Source organism: Manduca sexta, chromosome 14 (assembly GCF_014839805.1).
Source record: "Manduca sexta isolate Smith_Timp_Sample1 chromosome 14, JHU_Msex_v1.0, whole genome shotgun sequence".
In the NCBI taxonomy this organism is placed as follows: Eukaryota; Metazoa; Arthropoda; class Insecta; order Lepidoptera; family Sphingidae; genus Manduca; species Manduca sexta.
The window spans coordinates 2,506,074-2,523,102 of record NC_051128.1 but is presented as its reverse complement, the minus strand read 5'-3'; the positions used below and the strand labels follow the sequence as shown (position 1 = coordinate 2,523,102).

At 37.0% G+C, this 17,029-nt stretch overlaps 2 protein-coding genes across 3 annotated transcripts in view; one reads left to right on the top strand and one right to left on the bottom strand.

The window, feature by feature from the left end:
* Positions 1-168: 168 nt before the first annotated feature.
* Positions 169-3,568, top strand: LOC115442802 (tetratricopeptide repeat protein 36). The gene is made up of 4 exons (XM_030167967.2): positions 169-842; positions 1,358-1,537; positions 2,268-2,443; positions 2,767-3,568. Exons 1-4 carry the CDS (start codon positions 731-733, stop codon positions 2,848-2,850), a joined length of 552 nt encoding a protein of 183 aa, XP_030023827.2. The 5' UTR covers positions 169-730; the 3' UTR covers positions 2,851-3,568.
* Positions 3,072-17,029, bottom strand: part of LOC115442801 (protein kinase C, brain isozyme) — a 205,738-nt gene continuing 191,780 nt past the window's right edge. The window contains exons 4-13 of one of the 2 annotated variants that reach the window (XM_030167965.2): positions 16,708-16,819; positions 15,016-15,144; positions 14,538-14,734; positions 13,876-14,196; positions 13,405-13,578; positions 13,074-13,165; positions 12,265-12,631; positions 11,031-11,195; positions 10,164-10,325; positions 3,072-9,216 (exon numbers count right to left, since the gene is read on the bottom strand). In XM_030167965.2, coding sequence (XP_030023825.2) covers positions 10,173-10,325; positions 11,031-11,195; positions 12,265-12,631; positions 13,074-13,165; positions 13,405-13,578; positions 13,876-14,196; positions 14,538-14,734; positions 15,016-15,144; positions 16,708-16,819 — 1,710 coding nt within the window. In that variant the 3' untranslated portion in view covers positions 3,072-9,216; positions 10,164-10,172. Of the gene's footprint in view, positions 9,217-10,163; positions 10,326-11,030; positions 11,196-12,264; positions 12,632-13,073; positions 13,166-13,404; positions 13,579-13,875; positions 14,197-14,537; positions 14,735-15,015; positions 15,145-16,401; positions 16,514-16,707; positions 16,820-17,029 lie in introns of both variants that reach the window. The other variant, XM_030167966.2, reaches the window with a different exon arrangement.

The following is a 17,029-nucleotide window of genomic DNA, read 5'->3' as shown; positions in this document are numbered from 1 at the left end:
TCGATGTCGTTGATCGTAATATTTAGCTACTCTGTTACGAAATTCTAGATTTGTAGATAACAAGATGCTTGTAAACAATCTTTCTGATTTGCATTATTATTGCTCCACCACGATGGAAGATAATAATCTATTCAAGTTTGCTAATGATATTGATCCTTAAGTTCTATTGTTAAGAATCAGTATAGTATCGATATTTCTATTGATTTACAAATTAGGTAGTTTTTGTCTTCATTTTACCACTGGAGAACCTTTAATTAAGACTGTCCATAAACTAGCAGGAACATCCAAAGTTTGAATAACAAAGCCATAGACGTACGGGACAAAGCGGACGTTTCATATAGGTATTTCAAATAATTCATTCAAAAGTATTAATGTACTTGTTTTAAATCAAGGTGTGCCGCGAGGCTCACCTTATGCACCCCCATAGGTGCGTTATAATAGCTATTGCTTAGCAAATAAAGCGACTAGATCCTAGAATATCCTTCAAATCCTGTTTTGCAGAATGCTGCTTAGTGATAGAAAGACATTGGATACCAGCCCACCTAATTGGACTTCTACATACGACAACTATCTAAGTAGCTATAAACCGATAAAAATACGTAAATGTAAACCATGAACAGTCAAGAAATATTGTTCTTAATTAACATAAACAGCGAGAAAACAAGTTTTCTTCGAGTCAGTTCAAAACAAGTTGTGGTTTGAAACGCAAGTGTATACTTAAATACATAAAATGTCGTTTGATAACTTAAGCGAGAGAGATAAGGCTGTGCTGAGAAGCATCTTCGACCCGACGGTGACCATCGGCGATGTGGCGGACGACGGTGACCAGTTCGAAGATGATGGTAATGTGTTATTGCGTAATTTATTAGTTTCATTGCTGTAAAATTTGAAGAAACTTGGTAATAACATTTTGATTGTTCATTTGAAAACCATTTATTTACAAACTGACATTTCATTAAAACAAAACAGTATATTAAGAAAAACGTACCAGTCAGTACACTACGGTTGCTGCTTAACTTTGTAACATAATGAGTACCTAGTAGTTATAGATCCATTCTAATTTCCAAGTTCATACTTAGTTGCCTATGTATTCTAGAACAATTTAAACTAAAGTTATGAAATAACTTATAATGTAAGTTAAATTTTTTAATAAGTACCTCTATTTTAGGATATCTACTTAACTATTTAATAAATGATTAAAGTATCTCAAGAAGTTCAATATTACATAATATTGAGTAATTAATTTTGTATGCAGGAATTTTAGATATTCTAGTACTATAATTTTTTCACCCTTTATTTCTGATAATGTTTCGTATATTTGATTATATACTTTACTTATGTATTTAATGTTTCACAGATTTACCTACAGCTTCTGAGGAATCCAAAGCTCTCTGCGCGAAAGGAGCTAAACTGGCTGAGGCGGGAAAATTACAAGAAGCATTAGAGGTTTTAAACAAAGGAGTAGAAGCTGCTCCAGACGCGGCCGCTGCGTACAACGACCGAGCGCAGCTGTTACGGCTTATGCAGAAAGATGATGGTAAGCAAATGAACAATAGTTTAAGAGTAAGTTTCTAATTAATAAGCCTGTTCTCTGGTAAAAAATATTTTTTTAAACTGGTGGGAGAGTAAAAATTAAGGGAATCTAAATAATGTTTGCCATTTTATGGATTCAAATAAATGGTTTAACAACTGAGCAAAATTGTGTTTCAATTCATTATGACACAAACGCAGAATCAGCGGGACTCATTTTTCTTTCCTTCTTTGATCTTACTCAAAAAAACTTCGTCTGCGTATCTACATTTATTTTATCACTACATAGTATAAAACAAAGTCGCTTTTTCTGTCCCTATGTCCCTTTGTATGCTTAAATCTTTAAAACTACGCAACGGATTTTGATGTGGTTTTTTTTTTAATAGATAGAGTAATTCAAGAGGAAGGTTCATATGTATAATAACATCCATTAAATAGTGGAGAAATACTGTTATTTTATTATGTTATACCCGTGCGAAGCCAGAGCGGGCCGCTATATTGATAAACTGTGAACATCGTTGATATACAACGTTCACAGTCTTTCTGTAGTGTATTTAGTATCAGCATTGCACCCGTGCGAAGCCGGGGCGGGTCGCTAGTTTATTTATAAATTGAAATGCAATTTTATAATTATAGGCACTTAAATATTACTCTCCACGTATTCTTTTCGTTCTTAGTTTATTGTACCAATTAATAAGCGTAAATGGCACAAGATTAAGGTATGTTTTGTTTTTTAGATGCAATGCGTGATCTAGACCGTGCGCTCGAGTTAACCAAAGGACAGAATAACCGCGCACGCGCACTCGCGCTGTGCCAACGAGGCGTGCTCTTGCGCAAGCTGGGCAAGGACGACGGGGCAAGAGTAGCCTTTGCTGAGGCTGCTAAACTGGGCAGCAGTTTTGCTAAGAAACAGGTAAAAAATATACCAGTTATCTAGTTTGAGCGCTTTATGAAATAAGCACAGCTGTTGTATATAAGTGGATACATGAGATACAATTTTTTACTTCCAGAATTTTCTTCATTTATTTCCTAAGTATTGCCAAAATACATAAAAAAAAAATATAATTGCGTTATGGACCTGTCAAAATATGTTATCCAAGTAAATATTAGATATTTATTGGACTTATTTTTCAAAAAGAATTTTTATAGAACAAGTCCAATAAATAATAATATTACTTAAGTTAATAATCATTTATACTTGCCCACGGAAATTTTGATAATGCATTTTTTTTCCAGGTGGTCGAAATGAACCCGTACGCTGCTCTTTGTAACCAGATGCTGAGTCAAGTGATGAGGGGCGAGACAGAAATCAAATTGTAAATTGTTGAAATAATTAGATATAAGAAATGCGCTGAGCAATGTCCTCAAAATTTATTACTGTGGAAAAAGACCGAAAGATTGTGTTTCAATCACTAATCCGAATACTATGAAAGTAACCTACCGACCGCACTTTCGCTCTATCTCTCTTCCACTGTGCTTGATAAGTAGGTATTCGTTATTGAGTGTCGTAAAGAAGGTAGTATAAATAAAACAACAAAATCTAATGGATTAGAAATTTATATTGTTGAGTACAATCGATATTTACTTTCGAAAAAACTCCATTCTACATCGGCGGGCGCGCCGCCTCTCTCGCTCCGTGGTGACCATCGCTTCCAAATCGAAAAATGACAATGTTACATTTTGAAAATGACGAATTTAACGCTACAAATCGAAATACTGTTTACTACTCTAACAATATTAATAGAATATGCAATAAAATCTCAAATATATCGTTCCGTGCGGAAATTTCAAATAACGCTTTGGTAAGAAAAAATTTACGCACAAACCGATACACGCTTTATTAAAATGGTTAAAATTCAATTTTTATTATTAAAATACACGTGTGAGACGATTGCGATAGATTAAAAATAAATTAGGAAAGTGCACTTTTGATGGATCTTTACAAAATGGCGTCGCGTTCAGGTACAGTGATGGGTTTTTCTTGAATTTCATGTAAATTTGGAAACTAATATATGTACATGTGATGTTTTTCTTTACCTATATCGATACATTGCAATGTTCTAAATCCGCATGTCCATTCCGTTTCACGTTAAAATACATCTTTCCGGTCTACAAAAATATTAATATAGGCTGTATGTTTTACCCTGATATTTAACCTGTACCTATGCGTAGCCTTTGGACTCCAAAATCCATACGAAGAAGAATACACCAGAATAATAAGTGTAAATTATATTATGAATCGAAATAAACTACTTTTGGCACATTGATTCTTAAATAATACGAACTAATATTAAATCTCATTGATGGTGTCATAAAATAACTATGAAGTTCTGACGTATTCTCCCTCGAGACGCGTGAAGTGATGACGTATCACAGTTGTGTTTATAAACCGAATAAAATTGTGATTAGTGGAACGAAGAAAACATTTACCTTTGACAATTTAGTGTTGCACCAAGATTATATCGAATTTACTTTTGCGTAATTTTGACAAGTGACGTCAAATGACATATTGAAGCTTTTTTTTTAACAGAAAGCGTTAATTGTATTTAAAACCGACAAATTGTAACTATATTGGAATAAATATGCAAAAACATAGCATTAGTGTCATTATGTCTAATAGGAAACAGTGCAAAATTTGCTAAATGAGTGATATAATATTGCGTTTTATCAGCGATTATATGAATTTTAAATTTAAATACATTCAAAGAAGACCAATTACAATCATCAATGATAATGGAATATGGCTTTCAAATAAATTGGACGTTATCGAAATGTAATTTTTTAAATTTTTACGCCTTAAACAGCTATATTCAATTAACACAATATATATATCCCGCTGAATTGCCTTGCATAGTATAACAGCTAAATTTCAAAATGGAAAATATGTACAAATTAGTTTTGGCACAAGTGACGGTGCAACGAGCTACAACATCGTCAATGTAAAACTTTAAAACATTTCGAATTAGTAAAATGTATTAATAAAAAGAGTATACTAAGTCCTGTATCAACTACGGGCTTACGCTATCAGAAAAGTGACTTTAGGCCTATAATTTTATGAGATATTATTCAATGAACGTGTCTAACATCTCGATATTAAAATTGTTTCGAAACTTTTGAAAAACACACGAATGATTTGCTGCGAATTTGATATAAGTGAGTTATGACTTATTATTTATGACCACATCGTCTGTATGGAAGGCAGTGTCAGTTTTATACTCTATGGTACGAGCTAGAGTGTTCATAGTTTATGATTTTAACAGATAATATTTTAAACAACTTCAAGTTCTCTTATAGCAAATTCGTAGCAAGAATATTTCATTTCTAGCAAACGTCAAAATACATGTAATGGAAACGAAGAGATTTCTGTAAGAGCAACCTAACGCTACAATATATTAATTCTAAATCTCTAAATAATATCTTGAATTAAAAACTAATTCTCACTGAACACACAACTATTATTTAAAATATTTTAGTGTCGGCCATTAAATCAAAGGTACAGTTCCTGCACGAGGCAAGGGAAAACAATTGAAGTTACACCTGACTTGAATGAATGACTTAAGATTCGCTTCGAGTTAGAAAATGCTTACAGACCAATACCAGATGCCTCGAATTCGTATTTCAGGCAATATTTAATAGTGATAGAGATACTACATTGAGACACGGGCGGTATGCCCAACAAATAAATTATGTCTTATGCCTTATTTACAAACGAGATCCTTATATTAATGATGATTAAATACGCTATAAGTTTCACAAACTTTTAAAAATATTACTGACCAAGTCAGAGTAAGGAGCTACATACTAGGTGATTGGTCACCGCTCCGACTGTCAAAGTGACATTGACAGTGACGTATGCCACCGTGACACATGTCACTCTGACAGAAAAGTACGACAAGCAAAAGCCTAATAATACAATGTGCCCTTAAATAGGATTTCAAAAGGCGTAAGCTAGCAGACACTATAATCAGAAAACATAAGTTAAAATATATTTTTATCAATAATGGCGTATCTAAGAACATTTGGTGTTAAGAATACTTTTTTGTAGTTCTCAAGAGCTGGTTATTAAACCACAGTGTTGACAGCTAATAAGACGCATCGATAATATTGCCAACATTAAAATTGAAAATGTCATTTGGTCACAGCTCTTACAAACCAGAAGAAATGCTTACAAAAAATTTAATCCGAAACTAAAATTAGCACTTTGAAGAATAAATATAAGTTACTATTTTAGTGACTTTATGTTCTTACTTATTAAAAGATTCTTAATAATAAGCAAAGTAACACTATTTTAAGCGTTTAAATGGGAAGAGTTTAAGCTTTTACCTAAATAACCTCTAGCTGGGTGTACACTTCTTGTGAACATTGTTCCGTGTATCGAGTATTCAAGTTAAAAGTTATAGCTAAGTTGGGTTAATAACTAATATTGTCTTAGGACGACCCTGGATTGGAATCTTATGTGGATAAAGTTGATAAATGGTATAAATTGGACTTAAAAGAGCGGTAATAAAGGCGTCGACCTTCACCTAACAAGTTCTGACTGCAGCAGTCAAGTTTCGTGTTAACCTTTCTTTACAGTAATAGCAGAATTCAGAGTTACAAGTTTGAAATGATAACTTGCTCACAGTAAGATCGACGATGTAGTATTTGAAACTTTATATCAAGTTGATTTCTTAGAGGAGTATGTGAGGGTGACTGTGTCAAAACAATGTTCCCAATAAGTATAGGGGTGGCGGGTGGTGCGTTGGACGTACGAACCACATAAATTACATCTAATAGATATAATTATTCTTAACTACTTAATGCTTGACATGATAGCCGGCTAACATGACAGCTACACGTCACAGGAATATAACCTTATTATTCATTACATGATAAAGTTATTTTTCCGTGACACGCGTAATGTCATGTAGCTGTCATGTTAGCCGGCTAACATTCCAATCATTCCGATGGAAAATGGGTTAAACAAGGTGAATCTGAGTTTCTCAATATTGACTATTTATTGAGAGTTTAGAGACTGAAAACTATGTAAAGGAGACAGTTATCTTTCGTATATCTATTAGAGGTAATTTACGTGGAATGTCCATACGTCCATGGGTCCGTGGGGCGGGGGTTAGCGCCACTACGTTGACTCCCTCTCCAGCTGATACTTACCCTAGGAGCCGGCTCATTTTCTTACAAAATAAAACCTACTTTCTTTTTTTTTAATCTCACTTTGCTATCAAAGTGACATTGACAACGAAACGTCATTTTGACAAGTCGCCATGCTACGATAGGCCCAATGACGACTAATTGAAATAAATCTGGATTTTCACACTGGTTAGAAGTAAAATATAATTCACAAATCTATGAAAATGAGCCAGCTATATATCCTTAAAATATTACTTAAGCCTAAAAAAGAATTGAAATGAGTAATGTATCTAATAAATTGTGTTACATCATAGCCGTGGAATAAACGGCGGGTGCACACGACAAAAACGTGGGAATCATTGAAGTGTAACTCTTCACAAGCTGTTCAAAAATGGAGGCTGAAATAGTAACATTTCTCACGACTTATGCGACCTTCTCATATCTTTGTTTTCAAAAGGGTTATAAGTTGGTTTAATATCAGCCCTGTTTTTACCGCCCCACTCTTAATCCACTAAAGAGGTCTAATTGTGGGCTGATTTTTCGGTTTAAGATGAAATGGAGTACTTTTTTCTCTGCATATAGTACTGCCCTGAACGTATATAGACGTTTATTGAGTTAAAATAATTGATACATAATATTACCGTTTCGACCCCATTCATTGAACAGGTTGCTCATTTAATTATCAAGATCTTTAATTTAATAATTCGCTAAAAGAAAGTGCGATCAAAATTTTCTGAAGCGATATTTTGTTAGTCGAAATTGCATCCATTTACGGCTATGAAAATTAATTATATCAAATTATTTGCAAAGAACTTGTACATGGATAATGGATAAAGAAGCCTTATGCAGACTGACAATTCAACGAAAGTCACAAATGAAGGTAAATTTTGGGTTTATATGTTCTACAATAGACAAATAGCATATTACTATATATTTGAATAACGTCCTATGACGTCAAACAGAATTATATTACGAAGGTAGATAATAAAATGGTGTCTTCGTGATCAGAAATTCTTACGAGCAAACGAAATTTACTCGCTTGAATACGAACGAGAAAATTTAAAAACGTGAAAACTACGCAGAGAAATATCGAAAGATTATGAATCCGCGTAACTTGCAAAAGCAGAAAACATAGTTATTTGATGCAATTTCAACAAACACACTACAATTACTCACCAAGAGTTAATTTCCAATAAAATCCCGAATTAAACAAGCGCTTAAATAAATTATAATTATCTAAAAATGTCATTTTATTACAATTGAATTTAGAATCAAATGCTTTCTCATTTTATTTAATACACATCGATTTAATCTAGTAAGAGTGTTTACAATTTTATATTATGTATTTTATTAGCATTATTATTAAGTTAGTAAGGCTATTTACTGGACAGCCGTGAGCTGTTTGACGATATGTAAAGATATTAGGTGGGCATAGAAGAATATTAGTAAGTCAAGATTTTTTTTATGTAAGAATAATTTGTTCTAGAATGGCAAAAAGATGAAATATCCACCATCTAATATCCTTACAATCGTATAAAAATAAAACCACACACACAAACACACGAATACGAACGAGTAACCATTCAACGCACACGAAGCAGACAGTCAAGCTCACACGATACATGATTAGATCATACATCATAAAAATGCAATCACCATAGTGAACGTACCCTTAAAAATAAATCAACGTGTTACCATAGACAATGAAAACTTAATGATACAGCCTTATGAAAGCCGTATTTAAAAAAAATTGTCTCTGGACGAAATGATTGAGGGAGAAAAAACCGCGAGCCAGAGACAAACAACAATAATCGACTAACTACAATGACGAGATTCGAAATAGTCGCTTCACAAGGCTAGGGGTGTGAAGCTAACATTAACGACATCCATCCACACGACACGACACACAAATAACATTGATATGTGACGATAATCCAAACAAAATCGATAAACGTTATCGATAAATCGATTACATAAAAATTTTACTCGATTGCAATCGATTTTTTAAGGTTTTACCACCGACTTCTCCAATCGAAACAAACAAATTGAAAATTATTGCAAAACTTTGATCATTCGAGTAAATTGAGATTCCTTGTAGAGTAGAAATCTTCAAACAAAAGGAACACAATTTTTTTTATATTAATTAGAGAGCCTACAAAACATCAATGATATCTATTCCTTTTAATATTGCTTAGCGAAATTCGTTGATCCTTAACACCATCGCTTTTTTTTTTAATTTTTATTAAAATAATTATAATAAAGTCATGTCGTACTGGATGGTCTGTGAACATTATAAATAAAAGTGACCTTAAAAAACGGGAATGAGCAATAAAAAAATCCTCCTCCCTAATACCTACGGTTTCTCTAAAGATACTCCTTTGCCTTCATACCAAGATGACAGACCGTGTTCCGAACTTAACATTAGATCGAGAATGAACGAGACAGCGAACGAGCGGCGTCGTATGAGTGACAGAGACAGTCGATAGATGCAGAGGATAGCTTGAACTCAATGTCGTCAGCCGCGAACTGAGCCAGCGTCAATGTGAAGAGATGCCAGACCTGTCGACCAAAAGTGATCATTGCATACGTTGAACAGCATTCAGGGGGCCGTTCAAGTATTACGTAACGCAATTTTTGAAGATTTTTGAACCCTCGCCATGTAACGCGCCGTAACGTTTTCCTGTACGACCCCCCCCCCCCCTCCAAAAGTTATGTAACTCTAAAGCGACGTTTGTTTGTATAATATTCACAATAATTTTACGCAAAATTCCGGAATGTCGCGAAAATGGTAATGGTAATGAGGACACGCGAACTGGTTGACGATCGAACGTGAACTGATTGGTAAAATTTATACAATTAATTCGTGTGGTGTTAAGCGCTGACACAGCGCTGTGCGATGTAGGTTGCTTCAACCGTACAAATACCTTTGTCATTGTTTTAAAATTAAAAAAAAAAACAATGTTAAATAACGCTTCGTACGAGATCCCTTCCCGCCCCTGTAACGCATCGTAACGTTTTACACCCCCCCCTCGCCCCAAATTGCGTTCCGTAATACTTGAACGGCCCCCAGTATATAAATGTTGGTATTACTAACATTAACGTATTATATTAAAAAGTTACGATGAAATAGGTATGACTATAGACTGATCACACAACATACAATACCCCTCTTTTTTCGTTAGAGGTCAAGCATACGTGTGACATAATTTTATTGGAGAGGTATTTTTTCTTTTTTACAGGCACAGGAAATTGACTCCACTGTACCTAATGGTAAGCAGAGTGAGGTCCAATAGAATGTAGACTGACGAGAGATGATTACCGCTCGCCAGTCGACACAATTATGCCGGCCTGTTTGAACCGGATATACACCGGTTGATCCCATAACGCGACACACTTACGTAGGGCACTATGGTTTTAACATCTTGTATACAGTGATCGCTATCCAGGCGGTAACAAAATATATCCTATCAGCAAACATTCTGATCGTGAACTGATGTTTAACCTACCCTAGCCGTTCACACATGCTGCACAAACTCAGGGTTGAGGAAGGAGAAGCCCATGAACTCGGTCTGATCGAGGTTCATCATGAACAGCTTGTCGGTCGGCGTCAGCTCGGTCTTCTCCTGCGTGAACTGCTTGTCGAAGTTCGACACGTCCTTGCGGTGTTTCTGTGAAGAGATGTCTCAGTTTATGGTCAGGTGAATAATATGGACTTATCTTTAGAATTGTCAGAGACCTTGGGGTCTAATATTTGTTCGTAGCTTTGGTCAATCGAATGAGTAAAAATAATTAAAAAATATATTGAGTTACGCGAATTTTTTCTCGAAAACCATATAGAAACAATATCAATATAACACTATGACAATGATGTCGTATTTGAAAATAATATATTATTGGATTTTACCATTAGATTATATAATTTGCTTTATGTATATATTTCGAATTCTAATTTTCGTTCAATACAGAGAAGACTTGACGAGTAAATGGATAAACAAAGCCATTATATAACAGCCAAAGCCGGCCTTAGGGGAAGGCGACCTCCTAGAGGATCTAGAGGACTCCTTTTGACAATCTCACCGATATAACTGGTAAAACAGGAGAACTTTTTATTTTCCGCCCGGGGCCTCGCGTGTCTCTAGGGCTGTTGCTCATAACAGTATCTATTTATACATATTATAAAACAAAGTCCGCAAAAACTGCCTATCTATGTTATCGATTTTCTCAAAATCTACTGAACGGCTTTTTATGAAATTTGGTATGGAGATAGTTTAAGACCATGGGAAGGTTATAGGCTACTTTCTATCCCAGGAAAATATTTAGGACTTTATGAAGTCGCGAGCAAAAGCTAGTAATGATATAAAGCGGGCACGTACGATCTTGGGCTTGAAGGGCGGCTGCACGTCGCGCGCCTCGATGCGCGCCCAGTCGATGCGGCGGAAGAAGGCGTGCGTGCGCACGTCCTCCTCGCCGCGCGCCGCGCAGCCGAGCCGCTTCGACGGGTTCTTCGTCAGGAACGCCTTGCACGCGTCCTTCGCCTCCTGCGCGCCGTGGAGCGGGCCGTCACAATAGGGTAGTTGACAACTTTTTAAAATGCATTTATCAAAATCTTTTTTATATAAAAACTATCGGAAAAGAATTTTTAAAATCCGCGCAATAATAAATAACTTACAAAGCTTTGAAATTTGGTGGAAAGGGAAACTGTCAAATTACAGTACTATTGAAATGTGCAGTCACCTAATGCCACGGACCATAACGCTGCGTGAATGAAAAAAGGACAGCGCGTTATCCCCACCACGCCCCCACTATTGCTCACAACAATATTCCAAATATGCATAACTGCTTTATTCCTCAACCAATTTTGATGCCGATTTCATAGAATAATTTCTTTTTCATATTATCTCTGTTACATATAAAATAATAAACTAAATCAAACATAGGAAACTATCCTATTATTACAGCCGATTTCGATATACGATCCTGATCGCTTATTTACAATATTCCCAACTCCTATCTATCTATCTTTCTATTTCGTTGCGGGATAAAGACAAATTAGTGTTCGCAGAGAATGGTCGAGCTTCACCGTTCGGTGTCATAAATGCGTGCCACTGATGATCCTGACTTGCAGGAGTTGTAGCGGTATGTGTGAGGGCGGGAAAGTCTTTTACTTAGAACCAAGCCCGACATTAACCAATCAAAATAATCTGTTACCATGGGTAAAATAATATTGATTGGACAATTTACGGTACCGATTTGAAGATAGCTATCAGGATCGTCTATTGAAAATGGTCATTAGTCGAGTTTTTAAGACTTCTTATGTTCCCATACTAAAATTATAGATGGAAGGGAAAATACTATTTCTAAGTTAACCTGCAATAAAACAAAATGTATACTATTTTTAAACAATATAAAATCAAAAAGTGAAATGGAAAATACTATTTCTAAGTTAACCCATAATAAAACAAAGTTTATACTATTTTGAAACAATATAAAATCAATAAGTATGTATATAGTGAGATTTCAGGTATATCTACTGGCAAAAAATTTGCATCATTATATAAACATAATATTACCAAATTCCTCGAACGATACACAGAATCACAGCATTACCTTGCTCAAAGTCTTCGGATACGACACGCTGTTATCAGTAATCGCAGCAAACAGTTCCTCCTCATCTTCTCCATCGAACGGCGGCTGGCCCACCAACATCTCATACAGCAGCACACCATACGCCCACCAGTCCACGGACTTCCCATACGGCTGGTACAAGATGATCTCTGGGGCGATATAATCGGGAGTGCCGCAGAAGGTCTTGGTAGTTTTGTCGCCGGTGATGCCTTCCTTGCACATGCCGAAGTCGGCGATCTTGATGTGGCCGTCTTGGTCCAGGAGGACATTGTCCAGCTTCAGGTCGCGGTACACGATCCCGCGGGAGTGCAGGAAGAAAAGACCGATGGCAATTTCTGCTGCGTAGAAACTGTAAAGTTTGAGTAAAGTATTTAATCTCATTGGACAAAGAAAAAGTATGTCAATCGTTATGATGTCGCGTATCTTTGAAACGGTCTACTAGTAGGATAAATAGAATATGTACAACAATTATTAGATAATACGTTAATAAGGTAATTTCGTACTTGATCCTTCTGTGCCTAAAGAAGACAATCAAGTTGATTTATGCATTCGGTACTATGGGTAGCACTTAAATATTTTTGTGATGGATTTGTATTTGTGACACTTTTTGCTATAGAAACAGCAGTTGATCATTCACTCTTGTACCGGTCGTTTAATTGGTAATAATCGTTGAGAAACCATTTCTGTTAAATATTTGTCAGATCTTTATATTTTAATCAAAATCGCTCCAGTACCGAACACTATCTTTTTGAAACCATCTGTTATCAGACTTTTTTTTGTTTATCACTCACACAGCGACGGGCTCCTTGAACTTGCCGCACTGCTGTATCTGGAACATCAAGTCGCCGCCGTTCACATACTCCATCACGAAGTACAGCCGGTCCTGGAATTACAAAACATACATCATGTTTTTTTATACACACACACACATCACACCTTTTTCCCTTTTTGAGGAGTATCTATGTAACACACTGACTTGCTAGTATGTTAGGTTTCATGTAATACAGGGTATAACTTTTGGATTTCTCTGGGTATAATTGGTTCCTGATTTCGCACGAGACCCCAATATTGAATGCTGACCTGATAAAATTTTTACTTTAACATAATGTGTTTGAAAATCACCATAGTCTGGAAGCAAGAATGCAGCTGCACGAGGAAAGGTGGCTTGCTGCTGAGCGCGAGGACCCGCTTCTCCACCATAGTGCACTCCACGTCGTCGTCCTGGATGATGATGTCCTTCTTCAGGATCTTGATCGCGTACAGCTCGTCGGTGCCACGCCGTTCAGCCAGCATTACCTGGTTATCAGTGGATTAAGCAGCCAAGTAGCATCAATTCTAGTTTAAGTTATGTAGATGCTAGGGTAATGATGGAGACATAGATAAAATTAATTAAATTAATTTGAAGATAGAAATACTATGAAGACAAATTTGAAGGCATAAGTTCCTAAACAGTGCACACGAACGAAATTAATGAATTACAGAAAATATGGAACAAAATCAATAACGTAACAAAATAACACAAATCTGAAGAAACCCTTAAAACTAGAACCACTGTCCTTAACCTACCCGCCATTGAGCTAATCTCAAGCTTACCTTACCAAAAGATCCTTTGCCAAGCACCATAATAAAGTTGAAATCCGATGCTCTAATGACGTCAGCTGCAGCCATGTTATGGGGAACCTCTCGATCAGGCGGTGGAGGAGCCCTACGAGCGCCCACACTAGTGGCTCTCATCTGGTTCTTGAGCTGAGCAAGGTCAGTACCCTCTTCAGGTACTGGCACGTTGTAGAACTCTCCCTCTTCTTGGGTAAGGAGTTTGAACCAACCTTCAGCCGGTGCTTTCATCACCTCGGAGATCCCAAAGGACAGCGAACCCATAAAGTCGTTGCGGGAGGTGCGGTCCCAATCCCACACCTGAAATTTGATGTCTTGTTAGACTTCAAATGGGAGATTGTAATAATTACATACCGAATGGGCTAAATTTGATCCTTCCATAATGGAAAGCATTGCCAAATTATGTGTTCATGAACAACTTAGTCATTTCAATATTATCTAGAAAATCGAAGACCTTTTGACAAGATTCAAAATCAAGAAGCATCTTTATGAATATGAATACCCAAATACATAGATTTAGGAACTCATTCACAATATAAATTACTGCCATTAGGTACTGTTGACTTAAATCAAATAATTAGGGAATAATTCTTTGCCTAAATTCCTTCCAGCATATCACTCTTTTTATTTTTGACTGGTACCTCAATGAGCAGCCTCCGATCCTTATCTTCGGCCTTAAGGTCGAAGTTCAGCGTCTCGTTCCACACCGGGTTCAGCGTGCTGCGGATCGTCTTGGTTTTTTTCTTCACGTTATCCGAGTCCGGGATCAGCTTCATCTTGACGTATGGGTCAGACAGGCCGTTCGGGTCCATCGGGATCAGGTTGCGGCCTTGCTTGACTGTTAACAGTAAATGGTTTTATAAAAATTCATATGAGTGTTGACCGACCTGTAGATTGCACCCAAGAACCAAGAACTACACAGCCTATGCGCCACTAGGTAAGAAAACCATCTTCTTACTACCATCAAGTTAGTTCAAGATACCTTTATTTCCATACTCAGAAAAAAGTTTAAGATCATAATTTTTAGAGGCCGTTTTATATATTTTTATTGATTAATAAAGAATTTCTTTATAAAATGCATCTAGGTAAATAACCTGAGGATTTATGTATCCCATTTACCTTCGACAGTGAGCTTGTTCCCCTGGCACGAAACGGCGAGTTGTATGCGTCCGCGGCGCTCGGTGTGGTCGCACCCACACAGGTTCGGCACCGACTCCTCGCACCGCTTGTGCACGTTCATGTCGCATGCTGCACACCAACAACACCATCACCAACACTCCAACACAAACGTTTGAACCAATGCGTCACACCGGAACAAATGTTAACGCAATGATGTTCAAACTCGCAAACTAGATCGTAAGTGCAAACTCGCTTAAAGTAAGTTAGTTTATTAGCAAGTAGCTAAGAAGTTTGTGAGAATGAAGCGACTTCGAAGCGTTGTATTTACACGAAATGCGAACTGTAATGTAGTTATAACGTAGCCGCTTTTGATGAAATTAATAAAATTACGCTCGCTAAATGTATCAAGGTAGGGGAAACTTTGAATAAAACCCCGCGAGAGGCGCGCAGTGGTTAACAAATAAACTTGGGGACGAGGTGGCGAGCGCTCGGGTGAGTTTTTCGATAAAATCTACTTCATAAGCGATATTAAAACAATCTATGTAAAGGAAACACGGACGTGGCGGTGGTAAGGTATCGATTCGAGCGGCACGAGCTTCGTGACGACTTTTCTTTAATATAGTAAATATGTGATTCACGCCTTATGCAATATGCATTGCCGGGTCATTCGGTGGAGCCGGCGCTTGCGGTTGCGTGCGCGCGCCAATCACTCCGCCACATGGCGTAATAACGGGATTCCTTCTCGACACCGCCATGCCCTATTTGCGTGCCACAAATAATAGAACTAAGCACAGGCAAGTTTCAATAATGCTCAACAAAGATGCAAAAGTAAGGGTCTGTTACACAGTACGAGCTGGTGGTTTGACGAAGGACAAGTCCCTGCATGAGTAGCATACAGAATCGACATTCACTATCAGGCGACTGTTAAGTGTAATCTGAAGGTTAAGGAAGAGTGAGTCGTTATTCCAATATGAAAACAACTGAAATAGAAGATACTCAAATAAAAATAACATTCATTATTTAATACATGGAATTAGCACGCCAGCTCGTATTGTGCAAAGTACTAACACAAATAGAGTATTGAATAAATGGAAGCTATCGTGAGAGACCTAATTGAAGTGAATTAATATTAAACAGGGGATGAAGACGAACAATATTGAAATTCATTTTATCTTTTAAATGCTTCGTGCAATTAGTTCTGTGAAAACTTGCTCTCAGATAGGATTACATTAGTGATTGCAGACACCGAATACTTACATTACCGTCTATCGATATGCATGGAATTATTCTGTTAACACGTTTCATTGGCACATCGCATTCTCTAAGTGCATTCGGGAACTAGCTCCCTGCTCATTTCGTGTACTTTGTATACTTTAAATTTTATACCTCCGCACTTGTATCCTTGATGAGCCAGACCGTGCAGCAATGTGCCACAGTGATCACAGAACGTGGGAGCAAGAAATGTCCACGTATTCCATTTGTGTGGCGCGTAGGCGGCCTTTGCAACAACAAGCGGTGTTAATGACACTAATAGAGCGAATAATAAGTGCTGAAACACTAATAGAGAAAAAATACTAGAAAAAAAAGCATTAGCAGAAAGCACCGTCACCGAAGTATCTGTAAACGTAGCGGACAGTGACACGTAAAGCCGGATGATAAGCGTGACGTCACGGGGCCCGAGGCCCCGGGTACCTTGGCATTTGAGGCCCTGGTGTATGAGCCCGTACAGCAGCGAGCCGCAGTGGTCGCAAAACGTTGGGGACGAGTATGTGTGAACGCGAAAGTTGTGTCTCGTGCGTGTGTCCTGTTGGCATTTAGTATTTATACATGGTTAATTGTACTCAACGTATGCTGATCCATATCCTCTTGACGCAAGGATAGAGGGGACGGGAGGCATTAAGATAAGTTCTTGTCTATATAGTTACTATTATTTTGAACAAAGATCGAATAACGTTTCCAAATCGTTATAAAATTTTAATTACAAAATGACGTTCATAGTACCCAAAATCCAAAT